Source organism: Cebus imitator, unplaced genomic scaffold, assembly GCF_001604975.1.
Source record: "Cebus imitator isolate Cc_AM_T3 unplaced genomic scaffold, Cebus_imitator-1.0 Scaffold0, whole genome shotgun sequence".
Taxonomy (NCBI): Eukaryota; Metazoa; Chordata; class Mammalia; order Primates; family Cebidae; genus Cebus; species Cebus imitator.
The window spans coordinates 2,121,967-2,139,913 of record NW_016107315.1 but is presented as its reverse complement, the minus strand read 5'-3'; the positions used below and the strand labels follow the sequence as shown (position 1 = coordinate 2,139,913).

Genomic DNA, 17,947 nt, shown 5'->3' with positions numbered 1-17,947 from the left:
TCTGTCCATGAGGGATAATCCAGCACCTCCCTCCGAGGGCTGCTGGGGAGGTAAAGTGAGTTCATCATATAAAGCTTGCAGGACACCTGGCCCAGAACAGGGGCCATGGCTGTGTTTTTATTATTATGGCCCTCACTGCAATTTGAACTTCCAGGCAACTGACTACATCAGAACGGCTCCCAGGCAGGGCCAGGCATGAGGGGTAGCCATAGCAGGAGCTCACGCAGAGGAATGATTCAGCCCCCGGTGCCTTCCTGGGCCCCTGCCGTGTGCCTGGCACTGCCAACACGTGGCTTCTCTAAATCAGCAACAGTAACAGCTGAATGTAAAAGACAAACAACTCTGCTTTCCTTTCAGAAGCCAGTCTGGAGAAATGGAGCACAGGTGTTTGTCCCAGAAATGCCACTTCTGGGCATGAGGCCCAAGGAAAGAATCTGAGATGTGGAAGAACCACACCCACACTCCCTGCCCAGAGGTGCTGGTGAGACTACCTGAGTCCCAGCAACCAGGGAGGGAGGATCAGTGGTGTCCAGCAGCCAGGGAATAAATAGGGCTGCAGGGACCTGGCACCAGGGGCCTGGGGAAAAGTGTGGTCTGGGCTTTTGCCCCTGTAGTTCCCCCATGGGGAGCCCCCATGCCAGGTTCTGTGGAGAGAGGAGTGAACTAGGTTCTGGGCATGCGAACTGGGGGACCAGAGGTAGGCTCAAAGGAGTACAGTGCTGAATTTGAGGGCCAGCTCCCTCAGGGTCATTATTCTGTCTCTCGTCAGTGGAATTGGGGACTTTGAGGACTGAATGGAGGGGGAGGCTTGTCCGAGATCACACCGCAAATCGCAAATTGGCAATGGCTAGATTGGGAGGCACCCGTCCTCAGGGGTGGGTCAGGAGGCCACAGCTGAATGAACTCACCTGGGCTCCTGTTCCCTAGGTCTATCTGAGCAACAGACCTTTATCCTGCTGTGTCTTCTTGAATCAGCAATTCTTATCCCCACTGTGAAGATGAGGAAACCGAGGCTCTGAGACTGGCCATCAGCGCTGTGCTGTCCTGGGGGAGTTCCCAGCATGCATGAGGATCTTGGGGCCCCCTGGTCCTCCCTGGGTGCTCAGCATGTGGCTGCACAGTGAGGGTGGGGCAAGCTCCCCTCAGGGGAGGTGAGTGGGGCTCAGGGTCCCGTGGGCCCATGCATGCCCCAGCTAAACTGCGTCCTTCTGTGCGGCACAGCGGCTGGCTTTCAGACTGTGGATGCGGTGTCAGACAAGCTGGGACCCTCTGCTCACACCAGCGGTCTCCATTCCCATGCGGCCCAAGTCCTGCTGGTCTGCAGGATCCTTCTCGAACCCTCTCCAGCCCTCCTGCCCCACCCTGAACGACTGCCCCAGCCTCCTCTGTCTCCTGGCCTGTGCGCTTGCCCTTTAGGCTGTTCTCCACGCAGCAACTAGAACTTCTTTGTGACAGCCTGACCCTGATGGCCCTGTGCCTGAAGCCCTCTAGGGGCTCCCCTGCCCCCTAAAGAGACTCCTCCCTGGCCCCCCACATCCTGCGGAAGGGCACTGCAGCTTTTCCTCTGCCTGTAGCCTTGAGGCAGAGGAAGAGGTGAGGGCGCGGAGGAAGGGAGGTGTGTGGAGACCCCACACACGCCCAGAAGCTACACAGCAGACAGTGGCCCTTGGAGGTGTGCCACCGGATAGCCCTGGGTAGGGGGCTGGCTGCCTGGGCAACAGGGGTTCTAGCAAGGGCCGGAGTCTGCATCATGGTCACCTGTCGGGGCTCATCTGACCCAGCCACAGACAATGGGGCTGAGGCCTCTAAGAGTCGCTAATGATAGTCTTTAATGGCCATTCCTGGAAAGGGATGACTTCACCCAGGACACACCTTGATGAGAGGAGGCTACAGTCAGAGGCAGGGCGCCTCCATTGCTGTGAGACCTGCATGGGCTTGTCTAGTCAGAGGATGGTGATGCCGTGTGTGTATGCGTGTGTGTGTGTGTGTGTGTGTGTGTGTGTGTGTGCGTGTGTGTGTGTGTGTGTGTGAAGCCTCAGGGCAGCAGGGGGGTGCCCAGCCTCTAACTTGCCTCTCTCTATGAGGCAAACCTCTTTGCAAACCTCACCTTCCCCATCCGCACCGGGCTCAGGAGCAGAGTGATTCTGAGCCTTCCCAGAGCGCTCAGGTCTGCTGGGTCTCAGGAGTCAGGTGCGAGCACTGTGTCCTGGCGGGGCCCAGAACAAGCAGGGGTAAAGACATCAAGGACCGGGGCACCCAGAGGTCAGCATGCTAATGTGCTCCCTCAAGAGAAAGCTGGCTCCCACATCAGGTCCTTTGGCTTCTGCCAAGGGTCTGGGGATAGGTGTTGGTGTCCCAGACACATCCATGCTGACACAGAGGGAGGTACAGTGCAGTCATGGTGTTGGCCCAGGTGCGCAGCACAGGGGCAACAGCGGGGAGGGTCAGGCTCCAGCGCAGGCTTGCCGCCCACCACTACCCTGCTCCATTCACGAGGCGTGACTGCCCTCTGGGGAGGGGCCCTGTGGGGGTGGCAGGCAGAGCAGGGCCCTCTCCCGCTCCCAGGCTCAGAGCAGGACCACCCTAGGGAAAGGTTCATCTCTCCTGTGGTCTCCTCGTCGGAACCCCTTCAAGGTGGCCGCTCCACAGCGCTCCAAGTGCTGCCTTGGACCAGCCTGAGTCAGTCCTCACATTGCACTTGTTTCATTATCAGAGGACAAGTTGAGGGCCCCATTATCCTGCCACCCCTCGTGACATCACCAAGCTTCCCTCGGGCATGTTCCCTCCCTGGGACTGCCCGGCCGGCACAGGAAATGGCTGCTGGGTGAATGTGCAAGTGAGTAAGTGTCCCGGATCCTCCTCCCATGAGAACACTAAGCGGCTAAGAAGTGGATGAGGTCCCTGGGGCCCGGGCTAAGACAGAGGCAGAAACAGGGACCAAGGAGGCAAAGTGGCTCAGGAGAGCAATAGGACTGGGGACAGAGATGAAGCAGGCGCACCCCTACAGAGCCAAGTGTCCAGGAGCACAGGGCGGCGGCACCGAGGGCCTCAGCCACAGATGGCCTGGAGGAAGCAGGGCCTGCCGGGGAGAGCACGGCGGAACCAGGGTGGGGTAAGAGGCGCTCAGGACCAGGAGCCATGAGACGGGAGCCCGAAACTCGGGGTGGGGAACCTCAGTCCTGTAAGCGTGGCCCAGCCCAAGGTCACAGAGCAAGGACCCAGGGCCCAGCCACTCAGCCATGACCTGGCCCTCCTTCCCCAAGCAGGGAAACTTAGCCAGGCCCAGTGCTAAGGTAGGAGTTGCTACAGGTAATGAGGACACGTGGTCAGAGAGACTACTGGCCCCAGAGTGCACAGGGCTAAGTGACGGGGCTGGCCCTCTTCAGGCACTCCCAGTCCTTGGTCTGAAGAGCCCGCTCAGGAGGCGGCTGCCACTCCCACCCCCACCGGGTCCTGTGCTTGGGCACGCTGGCACTGCCAGGCACTTACTCGGCTTGTCAAGGGCCCAGCCCCCAGCCCAGCACCCTCGGGCTTCCCCAGGCCTGGGCGAGGACAGCAAGAGGGAACAAAGGCCCAGTCTCTGCCTGCTCAGGCCCCCACCCCCTTGCCTGCCCCTGGCACAGAAGGAACAGGGCCCGGAGGGAGCCGGGGAGCAACAGCAGCACCACCCCCTTGTCCCCTCCCACCCACACAGGACTGCCGGATGAGTGGCAGGATTCTTCCACGCTCCAGATGGGAGTATTTCAGGGGAGAGCTGAGGGACTGGAGTCACACAGCTGGGATTTGCACCCAGGTCCCACAGCGGGCAGAACCTGCCCTCCACCCCTTGCCACAGGCAGCGAGTGATGGTTGTGACTGCGTTCTGGTGCAGAAAAACTGAAGAGCAGAGATGAGGGAGGGAAGAGAAGGACAGCCTGGACACCCCAACAGGGCAAGTCCCAGGCTGAGCTGCCCTCACCCTCCCCGCCCTGCCCACCCACATTCTACCTGGGTTCAGCTCAGTGCTCATCAGTCTGCTGAAGGGATAGAGCTGGGGAATGGCAGAAATGAGGAAACTGAGTCAGCTTCCAGGCTTATGTCCTTGACTGGGGCTCACCTGATCCAGCCAGAGGAAAGGGAGACCTAAGCCACTCTGGAGGCTTCATTTCCTAATCTGTCACACAGGGCTTGTTGCCCACTGGGGGCCTGACTTCCCCAGGCTGTGGTCACCATCCTTCTCCAGGTCTCCTTCCTGCTCCAGCCCAGGGCCTTGCTTAGACCCCACCACCAGGGGAGCCTGGATGGAGGCCGATGCTCACAGTTCCCTGTGCAAGCCTGAGCACGGCTGTTTCCTCCCTCTGAGCTGAGGCCAACCATGTGCTTGTCATGCCACAAAGCTGAAAAGCACTTAGGAACTGGGTGCAATCAACCCAACTTCAGAGATGGATACTGAGGCTGGGGGGCTAAGGGACCTGTCCAAAGCCACCCAGCCCTTAAGAAGCAAAGGGCTGACCTGCTCACTGCCCACGATTCAGTCCCACTGACATCCCAGGACCTGCAGGGGCAGGGTTAAATGCAGATTCCCCTCTCTCGCCCACGCAGCAGCAACAGAAAGGGTCAGGGTCTTGGGGGCTGCAATCTGGGCAATGCACGAGCAGACAGCCTTGGGCAATGAAGGGCGAGTCTGGGCTCAGTTGTGTGAACTTGGTCCATAAAACCTCTCCAAGCCCTGATTTCAGCAGAAGCCCAAGAGAAAGCCCTGATGCCTCTGTCTGCCAGTGCCTAAGGGCTGGGAAATGCCACCTGCCCCAGCTTCAGCCAGAAACCTTGGCAGCTCCTTCCCATCTGCGGGGCACCTTGATTGGTCTAACCAAGTGCCTAGCAGACCCCAGGGAGGACCAGGCCAATGCCTCGCACAGAGCAGGCACTAGGATGCCGGTCGACAGCACTCCTTCCTCTCCTTCCCAGGCCCAAAACCCTTACTGGACACGACTCATTTTAAAGAAAAAATAATATTTATTTGCAATATAAACAAAGTCCCGTTGCTGGTTCGGGATATATATATGTATGTGTGTGTATATATATATATGTAGGGTCACAAATCTTCCTTCATAAGATCATAAAGCAAAACTGGCCACCTTCTGGCACACCCTCATTTACACAAACCTGGTGCATCTTTCTGGGTTTTCTTTTTAAAAATAAAAGAGAGAAAAAGAACCATGTACAGCATGGAAGCTTGTTGTCAATTTCTCAACTGTGGCAAGATTTTAATCTACTGCCCTAAAGAATCCCTGAAAACCACCCCTGTGAGGTAAGAAGCAGTGGGGCAGAGTTTCCGCGGCCTCACTCACATGCTGAGTGCTGCTCTGTCAGGGACCCTGGCCCGATCGCTCTCCCTGCCCCAGGCCCCCATGCAGTCCTGACACCTGGTAGAACTGAGGCTGGAGAAGGAACAAAACTGGAGGAAGATAACGGAATCCGTGGCTTTGTTCTGTGGAGGCGGGGGAGGTGGACAGAGCCTCACCCCTCTTCTGCTGGTCCATCCTTGCCCCACTTGCCCCTGCCTGAGGGTTGAAATGGGTGCAAGTCTCCTGGCAGTAGAAGGCATGGGCAAGATGAGGGCGGGGCAAGCTTCCACGAGGACAAAGGGGCTGGGAGTGGCAGCCAGACCAAAGCGACAGCTAGGGAGAGGGAAGAACCTGGAGGGAGGGCTGGGCCCCACCACCTGAGCTCTCCCCAGCCACTGGGCCTCTACTCCCAGTTACAAGAGAGGAGGGAGGGGGGGAGAAAGAAAAAGAGAGAGAGAGAAGGAGAGAGAGAGAGACAGCGCCAGACAGACAGACAGGAGTAGTAGCTAAGTATACAGAAGGGCTCAGAGCCCAGGCCCTCTTAGAGGCTGAGCCCAGAGGGCAATGCTACTGCCTGGCAGCCCCCTGCGGCCCACCTCCAGTGGGACAGTGGCACAGCCCCAGGTTCCCCACCTTCTGCCTCAGGGAGGTCTGCAGGGACCACCAGAGGGATGGATGAGAGGGCAGAAAATGCAAAGACCACCATCCAGCCCACCAATCAGAACTTGCAGCAGGCATCACAGGCAAATGCAGGGCCAAGTCAGACTGGGCCAAGGGTGGGAGGTGGCACGACTGGGGGTCCCGATACCTGAAGAGCAGTAAGCCACCCCTTCAAGAAGGGCCCGCTGAGGAAACAGAGGCTTCACACATGTGCAAAACGCATTTGGTCAAGGTCAACATGGGGGTCTGTCTTTTCCATTAAAAAACAAACACGATACTTGCTTTTTGAAACTGAACGAAAAACAAAACTGAGAACACTTCTCTCTCTCGCAGGATCAAGAAGGGGATGAAATACTGGGTTATACAATCCACTGTTGCATGTAGCCTGAAAATAACACTTTTTTGTTAAAAAAAAAGAAAAGAAAAATCAAGAAGAGCTCAAACACTCTTTGTGCTCCAGGGAGCTTGGATTTACCTGCCAAAAGTAAAAAGTAAACTCAGGTCCGTGGATGTGTCTTTAAAAAACAGCCAAACTGGCTGGGCCATCAGCAGAAAGGAGCGTCCTGGGACAACATGAGGCCCTGGTGGACGCCCAAAGCCACGTGTCTGAGAGCCGAGGCCTCTCCAGCAAGCCCTGCAGAGGGAGATCTTGCCTGCGGACCCCGCCCCCAAGGATGGTGAGGGGCGCTCCGACACACCGATCAGCCTGGGCCTCTGGGCACAGGCGACATCCTGGGGGTTCCTCAGGCCAGAGGCGGCAGGCTTGGGCTCTTCCACCTGGCCCCACGGAGGGCCAAGAAGGGGCCTGGTGCCATGCCCCCCGTGCACCAGGCCTCACGTGGACTCCAGCGTGTTGAGTGGGAACAGGTTGTGGTTGGCGGGCGTGGAGAAGTAGAGCTGCTCACTGGGCGCGTGGTTGTCGCATGGGCTGCTTAGCCCCAGCGTCCGCTCAAAGTCCAGCAGCTGCCCCATGAAGTTGAAGTTGGGCGAGATGTTGGACTTTTTCCTCTTGACAAAGTCGTAGGCGTCGTTGAGTGACAGGTTCATCTTCTGCATGAGATAGGCCACAGTGACCGTCACTGAGCGGCTGATGCCTGCCAGGCAGTGCACCAGGACACCACACTTCTTGGAGCGGGCTTCGTCTGAAACACATCAGCATGGGTCAGGGAGGGGCCTCCTTCAAGGAGCCTTCTCACATGGGTGGGCAGGTGGGGCACAGACGGCAGCATAGTCACTGGCTGGTCTTGCCTGACCCCCAAGGGACCTGGCCAAGCCCAGTGTGGGTAGGGCAGCAACTTGAAATAGAGGTCAGCAGCACTGCTGTGGAGGCTCTGCATACTTTAGCCCCAATGCACTAGATACCCAGTTTGTCTCAGTTTCCTCATCTATCAAAGGGGCCTATTTATGCACAGTGGTCTCCTAAGAACCTGAGGCAAGTGAGGGATCACCAAACATGAACTACTGTAACACCTGTGATCACGGCTAGTCCTACCACCACCATGTGCATTGCGACTGCTGCCATGGTGGCACCTGCATCCTCTTGAGTCATCTGCACCATAGCCAGTAAGCCCATTTTATCAACGAGAAAACAGACCCAGAGACAAAGTGACAAGCACAAGGCCACACAGAGGCTCCTCCTAGCTCAGCACCCGCTGCTGCCAGGCCTTGACCTGGGACTGAGGGCTGGTCTGGTTCTCCTGGAGCTGCTCCTGTGGGTTGTCCTTGAGAGTCTCCCAGGAAAGCGGCCTGAGGGAGGCTCCTCTGGAAGGAAGTAGGTGGCTTGGTCCTGCGCTTCACTCTGCCCTCTGCCCAGCTAGTCCCCACAGTCTTAACCCCAGCTCCTGAAGATATAGGGACTAGGACAATGGCCATGCTATCACTTGTGACGGAGCTTCGTAAGTGAGGTGTGCTTAAATGGGGCCCACCCCTGCCTGCTTGCTAGACCTTCCATAGCAGGCCCATGTGCCAGTGACACCTCCTACCACAGCCAACTGAATGCAGACCCTTCCTCTCCCCTTCCCCTCCAACCCTCCTAGCCTCCCCCTCCAACCCTCCCAGCTCCCCCTCCAACCCTCCCAGCTCCCCCTCCAACCCTTCCAGCTTCCCCCAGTGCCACCCTCAGACTCCTTTGGCTGACACATAGTAGAAGCTCAATAAATACTGGCTGAGCTACCGAACAACTCAGTCTTATAATCTCTCCTGGACCCTGGGGCAGCTGCCTCTCTGTGTGCCATAGCTGTGCCAGGGACATAGATTCACAAGAGGCAGCCATGGGGTCCTTGACCTCCCCACCACTCTGACTCTGAACCCTCCAGGAGCCAGGCACACAGCTAGCACTCAATCAATGCCTTGCTACAAGATGACACACAGGCTCACCCACTGTTCTTTGCCTTTGTCCTGACAGAGCCTCCTCTCCCCATCTCTGCCCAACCAGGGGTACCAAGAATTAAGCATACAGGAAGTGCTTCATCCAGACGCAGGGACTGACAGGGGGCCCCATGGCTAAGGCACTGGGGCAGGGTCATCAGGGGAGGAGACAGATGTTGCAGCTTCACTTGGAGCTGTGTGGTCTGACCTTGAGATTGGGGGTGGGAGACGGGGGTGCTGGGACAAGTTTCCAGTGGTAACACCAGGATGTGAGGAACGCCCAGCCTCCAAACCCACCTCCAGGTGATCCAGAGAGAGTCTGTCTCTGCTGGCTTTATTTTTGGCCTTTTCCGGGTGTGGCTGGTGACTGATCCTGTCCCACTGACTCCTAAGGGATTTCTGGGCCTCACTCCCTTCACTTGTCAAATGAGGAAAAAGGTCCATCTACCCAGATGGGGAGGGGCCTTCAGGAAGGATAAAGGTACCCACCAGCCAGGCTCAGCCTGGAGAAGCCCGCTTCCTTCTACTCCCCTCCCTCGCTGGGCGAGTTCAAATGCTGAGGCAGCACCCATAGCCCTCTTGGCCCCCAGGGAGGGGGGTGGGGGGGTGGGGGAGTGGAGGGTGGTAGAGCTGGGAAGCTCCAGGCAGCCCCTCCCCCAGGCCTCAGCTTCCTTCCTTCCTCCCAGCCAGGCACCTACTTTTGGTTCCCAGTAAGCGGATGAGGCGGGGAAGCCTCCCACTTCCTGTTGTTAAAGCTAGCCCAGCCCAACCGACACCAAAACGCCCTCCACTGGACATAGCCGCCATCGGGAAAAGACAGCCCAGGCCACCCCCACACCTTGCCACTGGAGGCTGGGCAGAAACACTGGGTCACCAGGCTCAGAGACCTAGCATTTACATTCATCCTGAACCCCCGTGCCCCTTCCTTGCACCCTGGGCCAGGGGAGATGAACTGCAGTCTCACAGCCTCCAGCTGGCCAAGGAGAAGGCAGTGGGGAACCCAAGTCAGCTGAGGCTGGGGACACAGGGACTCAAAGGGCTATAAGCCAGACAGCAGGACACACTGCTCTGGAGGAGGCCTTTCTCTACTCCCCACCTTCTCTTACACTCCTCCCTACACTCCAAGCGAGCCCTACAGGCTACAGAGAGCATCTGGAGCCTGACCAAGCTAGCGGTCACCACATTTCAATGGCTGCCTGTTTGGGGTGTGCCTCTGGCTCCAGGGCTCCCTTTCAGCCCTCTTAGGTACACATTAAAGCCCAAAGAGGCACTGTGACAGCCCCATCCTGGAAAGACACGTGTGCTGAGGTGTGATGCAGAGCAAGTGAGACCCGTGGGAGGTCTGTGCGCTGTGATGTTTCAGCTTGCTAAGCTCGAAACAACATCGACGCCAGGGAAACACAAGCTGGGCAGCAGAGAGCCCAAGAGGTGCTGCCAGCTGGGGGGAGCTCAGGTCTCAGGAGGCTGCTCAGGCCCCAACAGGTAGAGGGGCCCAAGGGACTCAGTGACTCACAGTAGGCATGGGTACACCCACGGGCACACGCTGGCACACGCAGGGCACACACAGGTCTCAACAGGCCCAGAGATACCCAGTCAGGTGGGGGCGCCACCCAGAGTCCTGCTACACCTTGATACACCCACCCACTCTGCCCAGCACACAACACCTACCAATGAAGCTGATGGCCTCAGGGAAGAACTGGGAGAGGTTCTGGCTCCAGTGGTCAGAGATGGGGATCTGCTTGTAGGTGAACTCGCCGCCGTGCTCGAAGGCGTTGGGCAGGTTGGGTGTGACATTGAGGATATACTTGATGCCGTACTTGCCGAGCACGTCCAGGTTGGTGGAGTCCTTGGCGCAGCCGAGGTAGAGGTAGGGCAGGATCTGGACAGGGAAGGCTGGTTGGCTGGATGGCACAGGGCTGCCGTCCGACTCGGTGGCACTGCTGGGCAGCTCTCGGTCCGACTCGCCGTCGGAGCAGTCAGAGCTGATACGCAGGCCCCCCAGGCCCAGCACTGAGGTGGGTGGTGAGCTGCTCGGCGAGGAAGAGCTGTCCACATTGGTCTCGCAGTGCTCAGAGTACTCTGTCTGAAACTTGTTGAAACCACCTGTGGCCGGGGTTAGACAAGGCCTGGGTGAGAGACTGGTGAGAGCCCAGATGGGCTGCACAAGACCAGGGATGGGCAGGACTCCCCATACCAAGCACCACCACACCAATGGTCAGCATAGGCCACGCCAAGCATGTTACCCATGTGCTCTCTCTTGTGTTCTCTCCATCTAAACCATGACCACTTCACAGAAACTGAGGTCCCAGGAGGTGAAGTGATGTGCCTGGACTCCAAACCCGTACCCATAACACTTCAGGTCCCCCAGCCATGCCACCAGCTATAGGGCACTTGAGGACAGGCCCCAGTTAATTCCTCTTCTGCAGCTCCCACATACACATAGCACCCATGGGTGTTCAGTAACAGATAAGTGGTAAAGGAAAGCAGACAACCTCATCTTAGCCAGCACCTCTGGGTTGGCAAACTCCTCTTACAGATGATACCACAGGTGCCAGAGCCACATCTGGGTTAGCTAGAGGCAGAGAGGTCCTGGGCTTCCTGGAGGGGAGTCTAGTAGTTGCCCAGCCCCAAAACTACAGCTGGGGAGGGTAGTGGGAGGGTATTGGCTGGCCCCTTTCCCCAGCAGGGGCAGGTTCCTGAAGGGGGTCCTGGCCCCACTTCTCTAGAGCACTCCCTTAGAACACAAGGCCCCCCAGCTTTGGACCTGCAGCAGGGGAGGGCCACTGGGGCTATACAGGGACAGGAAAAATAGGGAGCGCCTTGGAGCGAGGCATGGGCCCTGCGCCCGAGGGTGCCGCAGGCCTCCCCTCCCCTCCTGCCCCGCTGCCAGCAAGAGGCCATTTTGGAATGTTAATTGGAAACACCGGCCTCAGCCACTCGCCCCCCGGTGCTGCCTCTCCCTTCGGCAAGCTCTGGGGCATCAGGCTGGGGACCTGGAGTTCCAGAGAGATCCGGGCCAGAGCCGTGGACCCTGCCCATACGCTGCCCCAAGCGCCTCCCAGAGGCGGCAATCCTCTGGTGTAAAGAGCAATTCTCGGATCCAGGAGACCCCAACCCATATGGTCTCCACGCGCTGGAGATGAGGATGGTGCTATGAAAGGTGCCCTTCCTGATCCTGGCCTTCCAGAAACAAGAATTCCAGGCTGGACTTGGACGCCCTGCCGCTTTTAGGGTTCCGGGAGGTGGCGCCTCCCTCTTCTGAGGGGCTCCACTGGAGCCTGGGTGCTACTGTCGCCCCATCAACAGGAAAAAAAGGAAACCCCAGGCAGGGAAAAGTTTGTTCCACCCACTCGAATCGGGCCAAGAAAGGGGGCGCAGAGGGAGCCCCGCTCCTGCCAAACCCACACGGTGGGGACCGGGCTCCAGGAGGGCGGACGCGGGCTGGGGACGACGTGGCGCCCAACGGGGCAGGCCGAGCGAGTAGAGAGGAAAGAGCCTCCAAGGGGGGCGTCAGGGAGCCATAGGGGGCCCCCGCTCCCGTAAGGAGTCTCGGTGCTGCCCTCACCTTGGAGGTAGTAGGCCTGGCAGCCGTCGTCGCGCAGCTTCTGCAGGAGCAGGCCAAGCACCGAGGCGGGAGCGCCGGGCTCGGGCTGCCACTCGGCCGTGGCCTCGTCGTAGAGCAGCACGGTGGCCGCCTTGCAGCGCGTGGCGAAGCGCTCCTTGTCGGCGTGGTTGGGGATGATGGAGCGGATGGGCAGGTTGCCCTTGCGCAAACGGCGCAACATGAGGCCCGGGATGGCCAGGTTGATGGCCGTCTCGATGTGCGACGACTCGAAGAGCTCGTGCGGCCGGCAGTCCAGCAGCAGCAGGGACGCGCCGCCGCGCGCCTCCAGCTCCTCCTGCAGCCACTCGGCGCTCTTGCAGGGCATGGCCCCTGCTCCCGTCGCCGCGCCCGCCCCGGTGCCTGCGCTGGACCCCGACCCCGCACCGGGCTCGGACCCCGCCCGGGTGCCCCCAGCCGCCGCCGCCCCCGAAGTCGACATGTGCGCCCGCGCTGTGGGGCCGCGGAGCTGGTTTTTCATGGGGAGCGCGGGCGGCCCGGGGCCGGGGCCGGGCAGCCCTGCCCTGGGACGGCGCCCCGGCCGCGCGGGCCCCAGCCGCGTCTCCGGGCGCCCGCCTCCCGCCGAGCTGCACGCCCGCTGCCCCGGCCTGCCGGCCTCCGTCCCGCCCGCCCGGCCCTCCGCGCGCACCGCGGCCTGACAGCCCCAATTAAACGGCGGCTCCGGCGGCCGCGCGCCGAGGCGTTCTCCGAGGGGCGGGGCCGCGGGGCCGGCGCCCGGACTTAAAGGCGCAGCGCCTCCACCGCCCCTCCCCACAGGGTACGCTGGCGCACTTGTGGCCAGTGCGCCCGGAGACCCGCGGCGGGGCCCTCCTCTACAGCTTCTCCGTACCGTCGCTCCCTGGACTAGCCCAGAGCTGACTGCAGTTCGCCTAGGGGGCCCGGCCCAGACGCCTTCACGGGTTCATTCTGCGCGTGCTCCCAAGCTCTTCTGGGCACTACGGGAAGAGCGGCCCTGGGGGTGTCCTATGACTGGCACCCCCACCCTACATTCACAGGAGCAGAGTTACCCCGGGACGGGGCGTGATGGTGGGGCTGTCCAGCTGAGCAACTTCTCCTTCTTCCGCCTGTCATCCCCATTCATTCATTCTGTCATCGAGTTCATTCAACAAATGGGAATTGAACGCCTACTACGTGCCACGCACTGTGCTAGGCGGTCTCTGTTTCAGGCGACCTCATCGTCCCCCTGACGGTCACAGGTTCCAGACCTGGGGGAAGCGTCTCACCCCAGCAGGCCTGACGGGAAATCAGGACCTGGGTGACTGGCGGGGTAGGAAAACTCAGGGCCGTGTCACCTTCCGTGGGCAGGGGTGGAGAAATCCTGTTAAGGACCAGCTCTTGGAAGGGAACACGAGCCCTTTAAGAAAGCTTTACAAGCAGGGTGGTGACAGGCGCCCAGCGAAGCGCCACGTGACTTTTCCATGGGTCGGGTGGGAGGGGGATGCTCCTTTATAATCAGCTTTCCTTCCCCTGCCTCCCTCTCAATGGACCAATCAATTTCCGCGGTAGGCGGGCACCTGCCACGCAGATAGCCAATCCTGGCCGAAAGAGGCGGTGGCGGAGGGAGGCAGGGCCCGCCGGGGGTTCCACCCAGCGCGGGGAAGTGGGCGGGGCCTCCGCCAGCCGTGTGTCCACTAGCTGGCAGGCGGGGCAGCGGAGGTGAATGGACCCGCAGGTAGCGCTAGAACAAAGCGTCTCGACGCAGGCGGCGCGCTTGCGCGGGACCTGCCGTGCTTTCCCTGCAGAGCCAGGGTGGGAGCTCGCGACTGGGCCCCGCCGTCCATCTGGTCCATTCCTTTGCCTAGCGGGGTGCCCCTCCCTCCTTGGGGCTGAGCCCCGCCTACTCCGCCCGAGGCTGGTCGGCTCTGAGACACTTTTCCCCCATCCCTTGCTGTGGGGGAGCTGTGGGGCTTGAGGGAGGGCCTCTGGAACCCCGAGGATTTGAGCTTTCCGGTAACCTCCGACCAGAAAGCACGTAAAGCGGTGGTTCAGAAGCAGCCCTCGCCCCAGTCTTTCAAGCAAGGGATAGTCTTCCTAAAGGGTTTCATCCTGGACCACAGGGCTGTGTCCCAAAGGAGCAGGGGTCTCTCCCACAGTCACACTCTCAGGCCACAGCAGTGCAGCCAGAGGTGGTCTTAGCAGTGTTTGGGTGCTCACAGAGATGAAAGGAGAAGCAGCTCTCCGCCCAGCGTTGTCCTGGGAGTACTGGGCCTATGGAAAGAGCTCCCAGGGCCCAAGAGGCCAAGACCCAGATTCTGTCCTGCCACTTAAAGATGTGACATGTGACCTGAGTACAGTTCTTTCCTCTGGGCCTCGAATCCATCCGGCTGGGAGGATGTGATCTGAGGCCAGGGCCCTTGGCTGGCAGGCTGGATGCTGCATGTGAGGGAGGGAGGCAGCACTTAGAAAAGAGGCCTGAACAAACTCCCAGGGGAGAGTGAGCTGCTGAGCAGTGCTCCATTCACTCAGCAAGCCTTGTCGAGGGCCTCCTGAGCACCAGACTGCCTGGAGCTGGAGCAACAACAGTGGAACCGCCGTCTCCCACTCAGGCCTGCTGTCTCTCCCCTCTGCTCCACCACGGGGTTGGCTGCCGGTCTGAGTGCTTCCCCAGGCCCACCACAAGATGAGCAGGGACCCCTCTTTCTCTAGGGGAGAGACTGGTCATGGACCCTCCCCAGATGGGTCCATGGTAGCTCAAGAAGGTGTCAAATGCCCAATAAGGGTGACATCCCTGTGGGGCGGGCCAGAGTCACATTAACAGGAGGCTTACGCTGTCCTCAAATGAGACTGGGTGTGTGTCCCATGATGCTGAGGCATACTCACTTCTGAGCGCCTGGTGAGGAATGGGCCATTGCTCTCACTAGCGAGGGAACAGCTGAAATGGGAACCTCCTCTCAACCACCCCCCTCCCCAGCCTCTACTGCCCAAGCATGAGGAAGAACTACCCCAGAGAGAGGAAAGGGGCCCTGCTATCCCTCACATTAGCCTGCAGTGACTCCTGTCTCTCTCCCTCTAGACTCCTCTAGCGGGGCACACATCCTGAAGGAAAGATCTGTGAGAATGTGTGGAATTGGAAAAGCTCACGCAGCAGGAGGAGAGGGCGTCCTCCAACAGGGAGATAAAGAGAGGCAGATTTGGATGAGTGCAGAACAGGGAGAACGAGGGGAGGGAGTGACAGGAAGCAAAGGGTTGGCAGGAAAATTAGCCAGGGCCCGTGAGGTGCCAGTGGGACCCTGGGCCCCCACCAGGCAGGTTGGTTGGAGGAAAGGCCCTAAGCCTTGGTTCTCACTGGAGGGAAGAACCTTCAATCTTAGACTTAAAAGGCCCACAGCAGGGCAGGAATCCACCTGTGGTCACTTCTGGCAAGAGACCAGAGCTGTCCCTGTCCGGGGCCTTGCCCGGCAGCTATAGGCTTCCCTCAAGGGAGAGGGTCTTTCCTGGCAGGAACCTGGTGCCCTGGGTGATTCCAAGGCAAGGCCTTGGAATCATGCTTCCTCTTTAGAAATATGGTCTTTCCTGCCTTTGGGGTTCAGGCCTTCCCTCACCTGCAGCCCCCAGGAGGGGTGCCCAGCTCACTAGGGTCTCCCTGAGGGGCAGAGTGGGGGAGTGGGAAAGAGGCTGCCAGAAAAGGTCTGTCCCTGGGGATGAGCTGGTTTCGGGAGGGGAAGGGGAAGTGCAGGTGGGACACAGTTGAACCCTCAGGGCTATCCCTCATTCCCACACAGCCCAGGCCTTGGCACAGGTGTCCTCCCTGCCTGGACAGTTATCACCGTCAGCCTTTGCCTGCCTTCTGATCCCAGCTCAGAGTCGCTGAGCACAGAGGCCTCCTCTGATCATCCAGGCCCAGATTAGCTTCCCTGCTGCATGCTCCAAGGACCCCTGTCCCCTCCTCAGCCCATCTTTGCTCCTATCAGTCACGGTCCACCCGCCATCATCCACCACCACACCACACTTGTCACCTGGAACACCCAGGGGTGAGTCTGCCCTCCCTCAGGCCTGCTCCTCCTCCTGCCATCCCTTCTCATCACGTTTAGCCAGCTTCCAGGCCCGAACCCACAAGGCACGTCTGGAGCTGCCTTCCCTGTCTGCACACATCCAACCCCAGAACCACACAGAGAAGGGGCCTTCCTGGCAGCGCAAGGCCTCGCCATGGTAGGGTGTTTCATGGCTCTTTGCTGTTCCTCTGGGAGTAGCTGAGGGTCCCTAAGAGCAGATGTGAGCTAGTGTGCACCCCCTCCCCCCAAAACACATATTCATGTGGCTGGGTGACCAAGGAGCTGTGTCATCAGGAACAGTCCAAATGCCTAAGAAATAGATTTTCCTTTTCCCACTGGTGTCCATGGATTTCTTAGAGATGGGCCACCATGGTTCTAATGGACAGGCCGAGGTGAGGGTAGGGTCAGCTCCTTGCCCTCCTGGTCCTAAGGAGGTGGCTTTCTGCTATGGGTCTGTCCCACATCCCACTGTAAGGAATGAGCAGGATCTGAGCAAGGGCCAGGCACTCCAGTCTGTGGTGCCTGCTGCTGGAGACCAAGCCAGCCTCTGCGCAGAGCACCTCCACGAGGCTGGAGAGGTGCCCCAGTGGAGGCCTGCTGAGACCTAGACTTGCTCTGCTCGCCCTTGAACTTGAGGCTGGAGAGGTGCTCCAGTGGAGGCCTGCTGAGACCTAGACTTGCTCTGCTCGCCCTTGAGCTTCTTCCCCAACCCTTAGTGGGGTGCCCGCCTGGGCTGGGGTTCAGACAGCAACATCTAAACCAGGCCAGGAGAAGACTGTGAAGGGCTGGCAACTCCTCTGCCCTGTACAGAGCTCCTGGCTGCACACATACACATATACATGTAAGGATACACACAACACAGGCACAACACACATAGACCTACCCATATAACCACATATGCTCATGGGCACATAAGTGCATCTACAGAAATACAGAGATATGGACCTATGCATGTGTGCAGAAATACGAAATACACATGCACACATACTCTGTTGTATGTACACACACACACACACACACACACACACACACACACCCAGACCCACGTCTGGGGTCTCACCACTCCTCTTGGAGGGATGCCCACAGACATGTCCTCCAGAGGGGTGGTTACCAGGCTGGCGGGGTCCACGCTCCTCTCCCCTCAGCCCTCTAGTCACTTAGGCTCACATTGCCCTAGGCCGCTGCTGGTATTTCTGTAGCAACAGGTTCTGGATGGAAGAGGGGTCCATCCCTGCCTCTCCAGCATGGGCCTGCCAGGCCCTGGGTGATGGCAGTGTAGTGTGGGAAAGCTGGGACAGCTCTAGGGTGGGGGAGCCACGTGCCTATTCATCTGCCCCCTCTCCTGCCCAGGTGTGCAGGACAGACCTGGTGAGAGTGCAGGGCCTGGAGGAGCAAGTAGCCCTGGCAGAAAAGAACGTCACGCCCAGGATGATCAGAGCACAAGACATGGCAGGAAGGAAGCAAGGGTCTGGGAGATCTGTGGGGAATCCTCAAGGCTGCTTGGAGAAGGCAAAGTGGGGAGAGAGGAGAGAGCCCAGCCAAGAGGGGAGCCTCCCACTCCTTGTTCATTCTCATTTTCTCAGCACCTGCCCCATGCCAGGGAATGTGCAGGACAGTGAAGTGGGGGCTCAGATGGTACAGACCAACATAAATTCTCACTCTCAGAGCTCCCCACCCAGCAGTGACAGAGCAAACCCTTGGCCAACCTCTCCACATGGAGTCCCTGGGGCCACTCACTTGAGGATGTGCCTTTCCAATCACAGCCCATGGAGCCAGCCCAAGGATGGAAAACAGAGGACACACATCTACCACTCTACCATGCTTTGTCCCTGGGAGACATTACTAGTCATCCACAGCACATTTTCTTGCTGAGCCATGCCCTCATCTCAAAACCCTTCTAAGCAGGCGTGACCAGCCGATTGTCATAGGCAAGAAAGCTAAAAGCTATTTATCTCCCCCTGTCCCCACCACCAGCTCAG

General features: G+C 59.3%; 1 protein-coding gene across 1 annotated transcript; it reads right to left on the bottom strand.

Moving 5' to 3' along the window:
* Positions 1–6,188: 6,188 nt before the first annotated feature.
* DUSP7 (dual specificity phosphatase 7) lies at positions 6,189–12,624 on the bottom strand. The gene is made up of 3 exons (XM_017545827.2): positions 11,920–12,624; positions 10,023–10,457; positions 6,189–7,129 (listed from the first exon to the last, which is right to left on the bottom strand). The coding sequence occupies exons 1-3, from the start codon at positions 12,434–12,436 to the stop codon at positions 6,822–6,824; spliced, it is 1,260 nt and encodes a 419-aa protein (XP_017401316.1). The 5' UTR covers positions 12,437–12,624; the 3' UTR covers positions 6,189–6,821.
* Between the last annotated feature and the right edge of the window lie 5,323 nt (positions 12,625–17,947).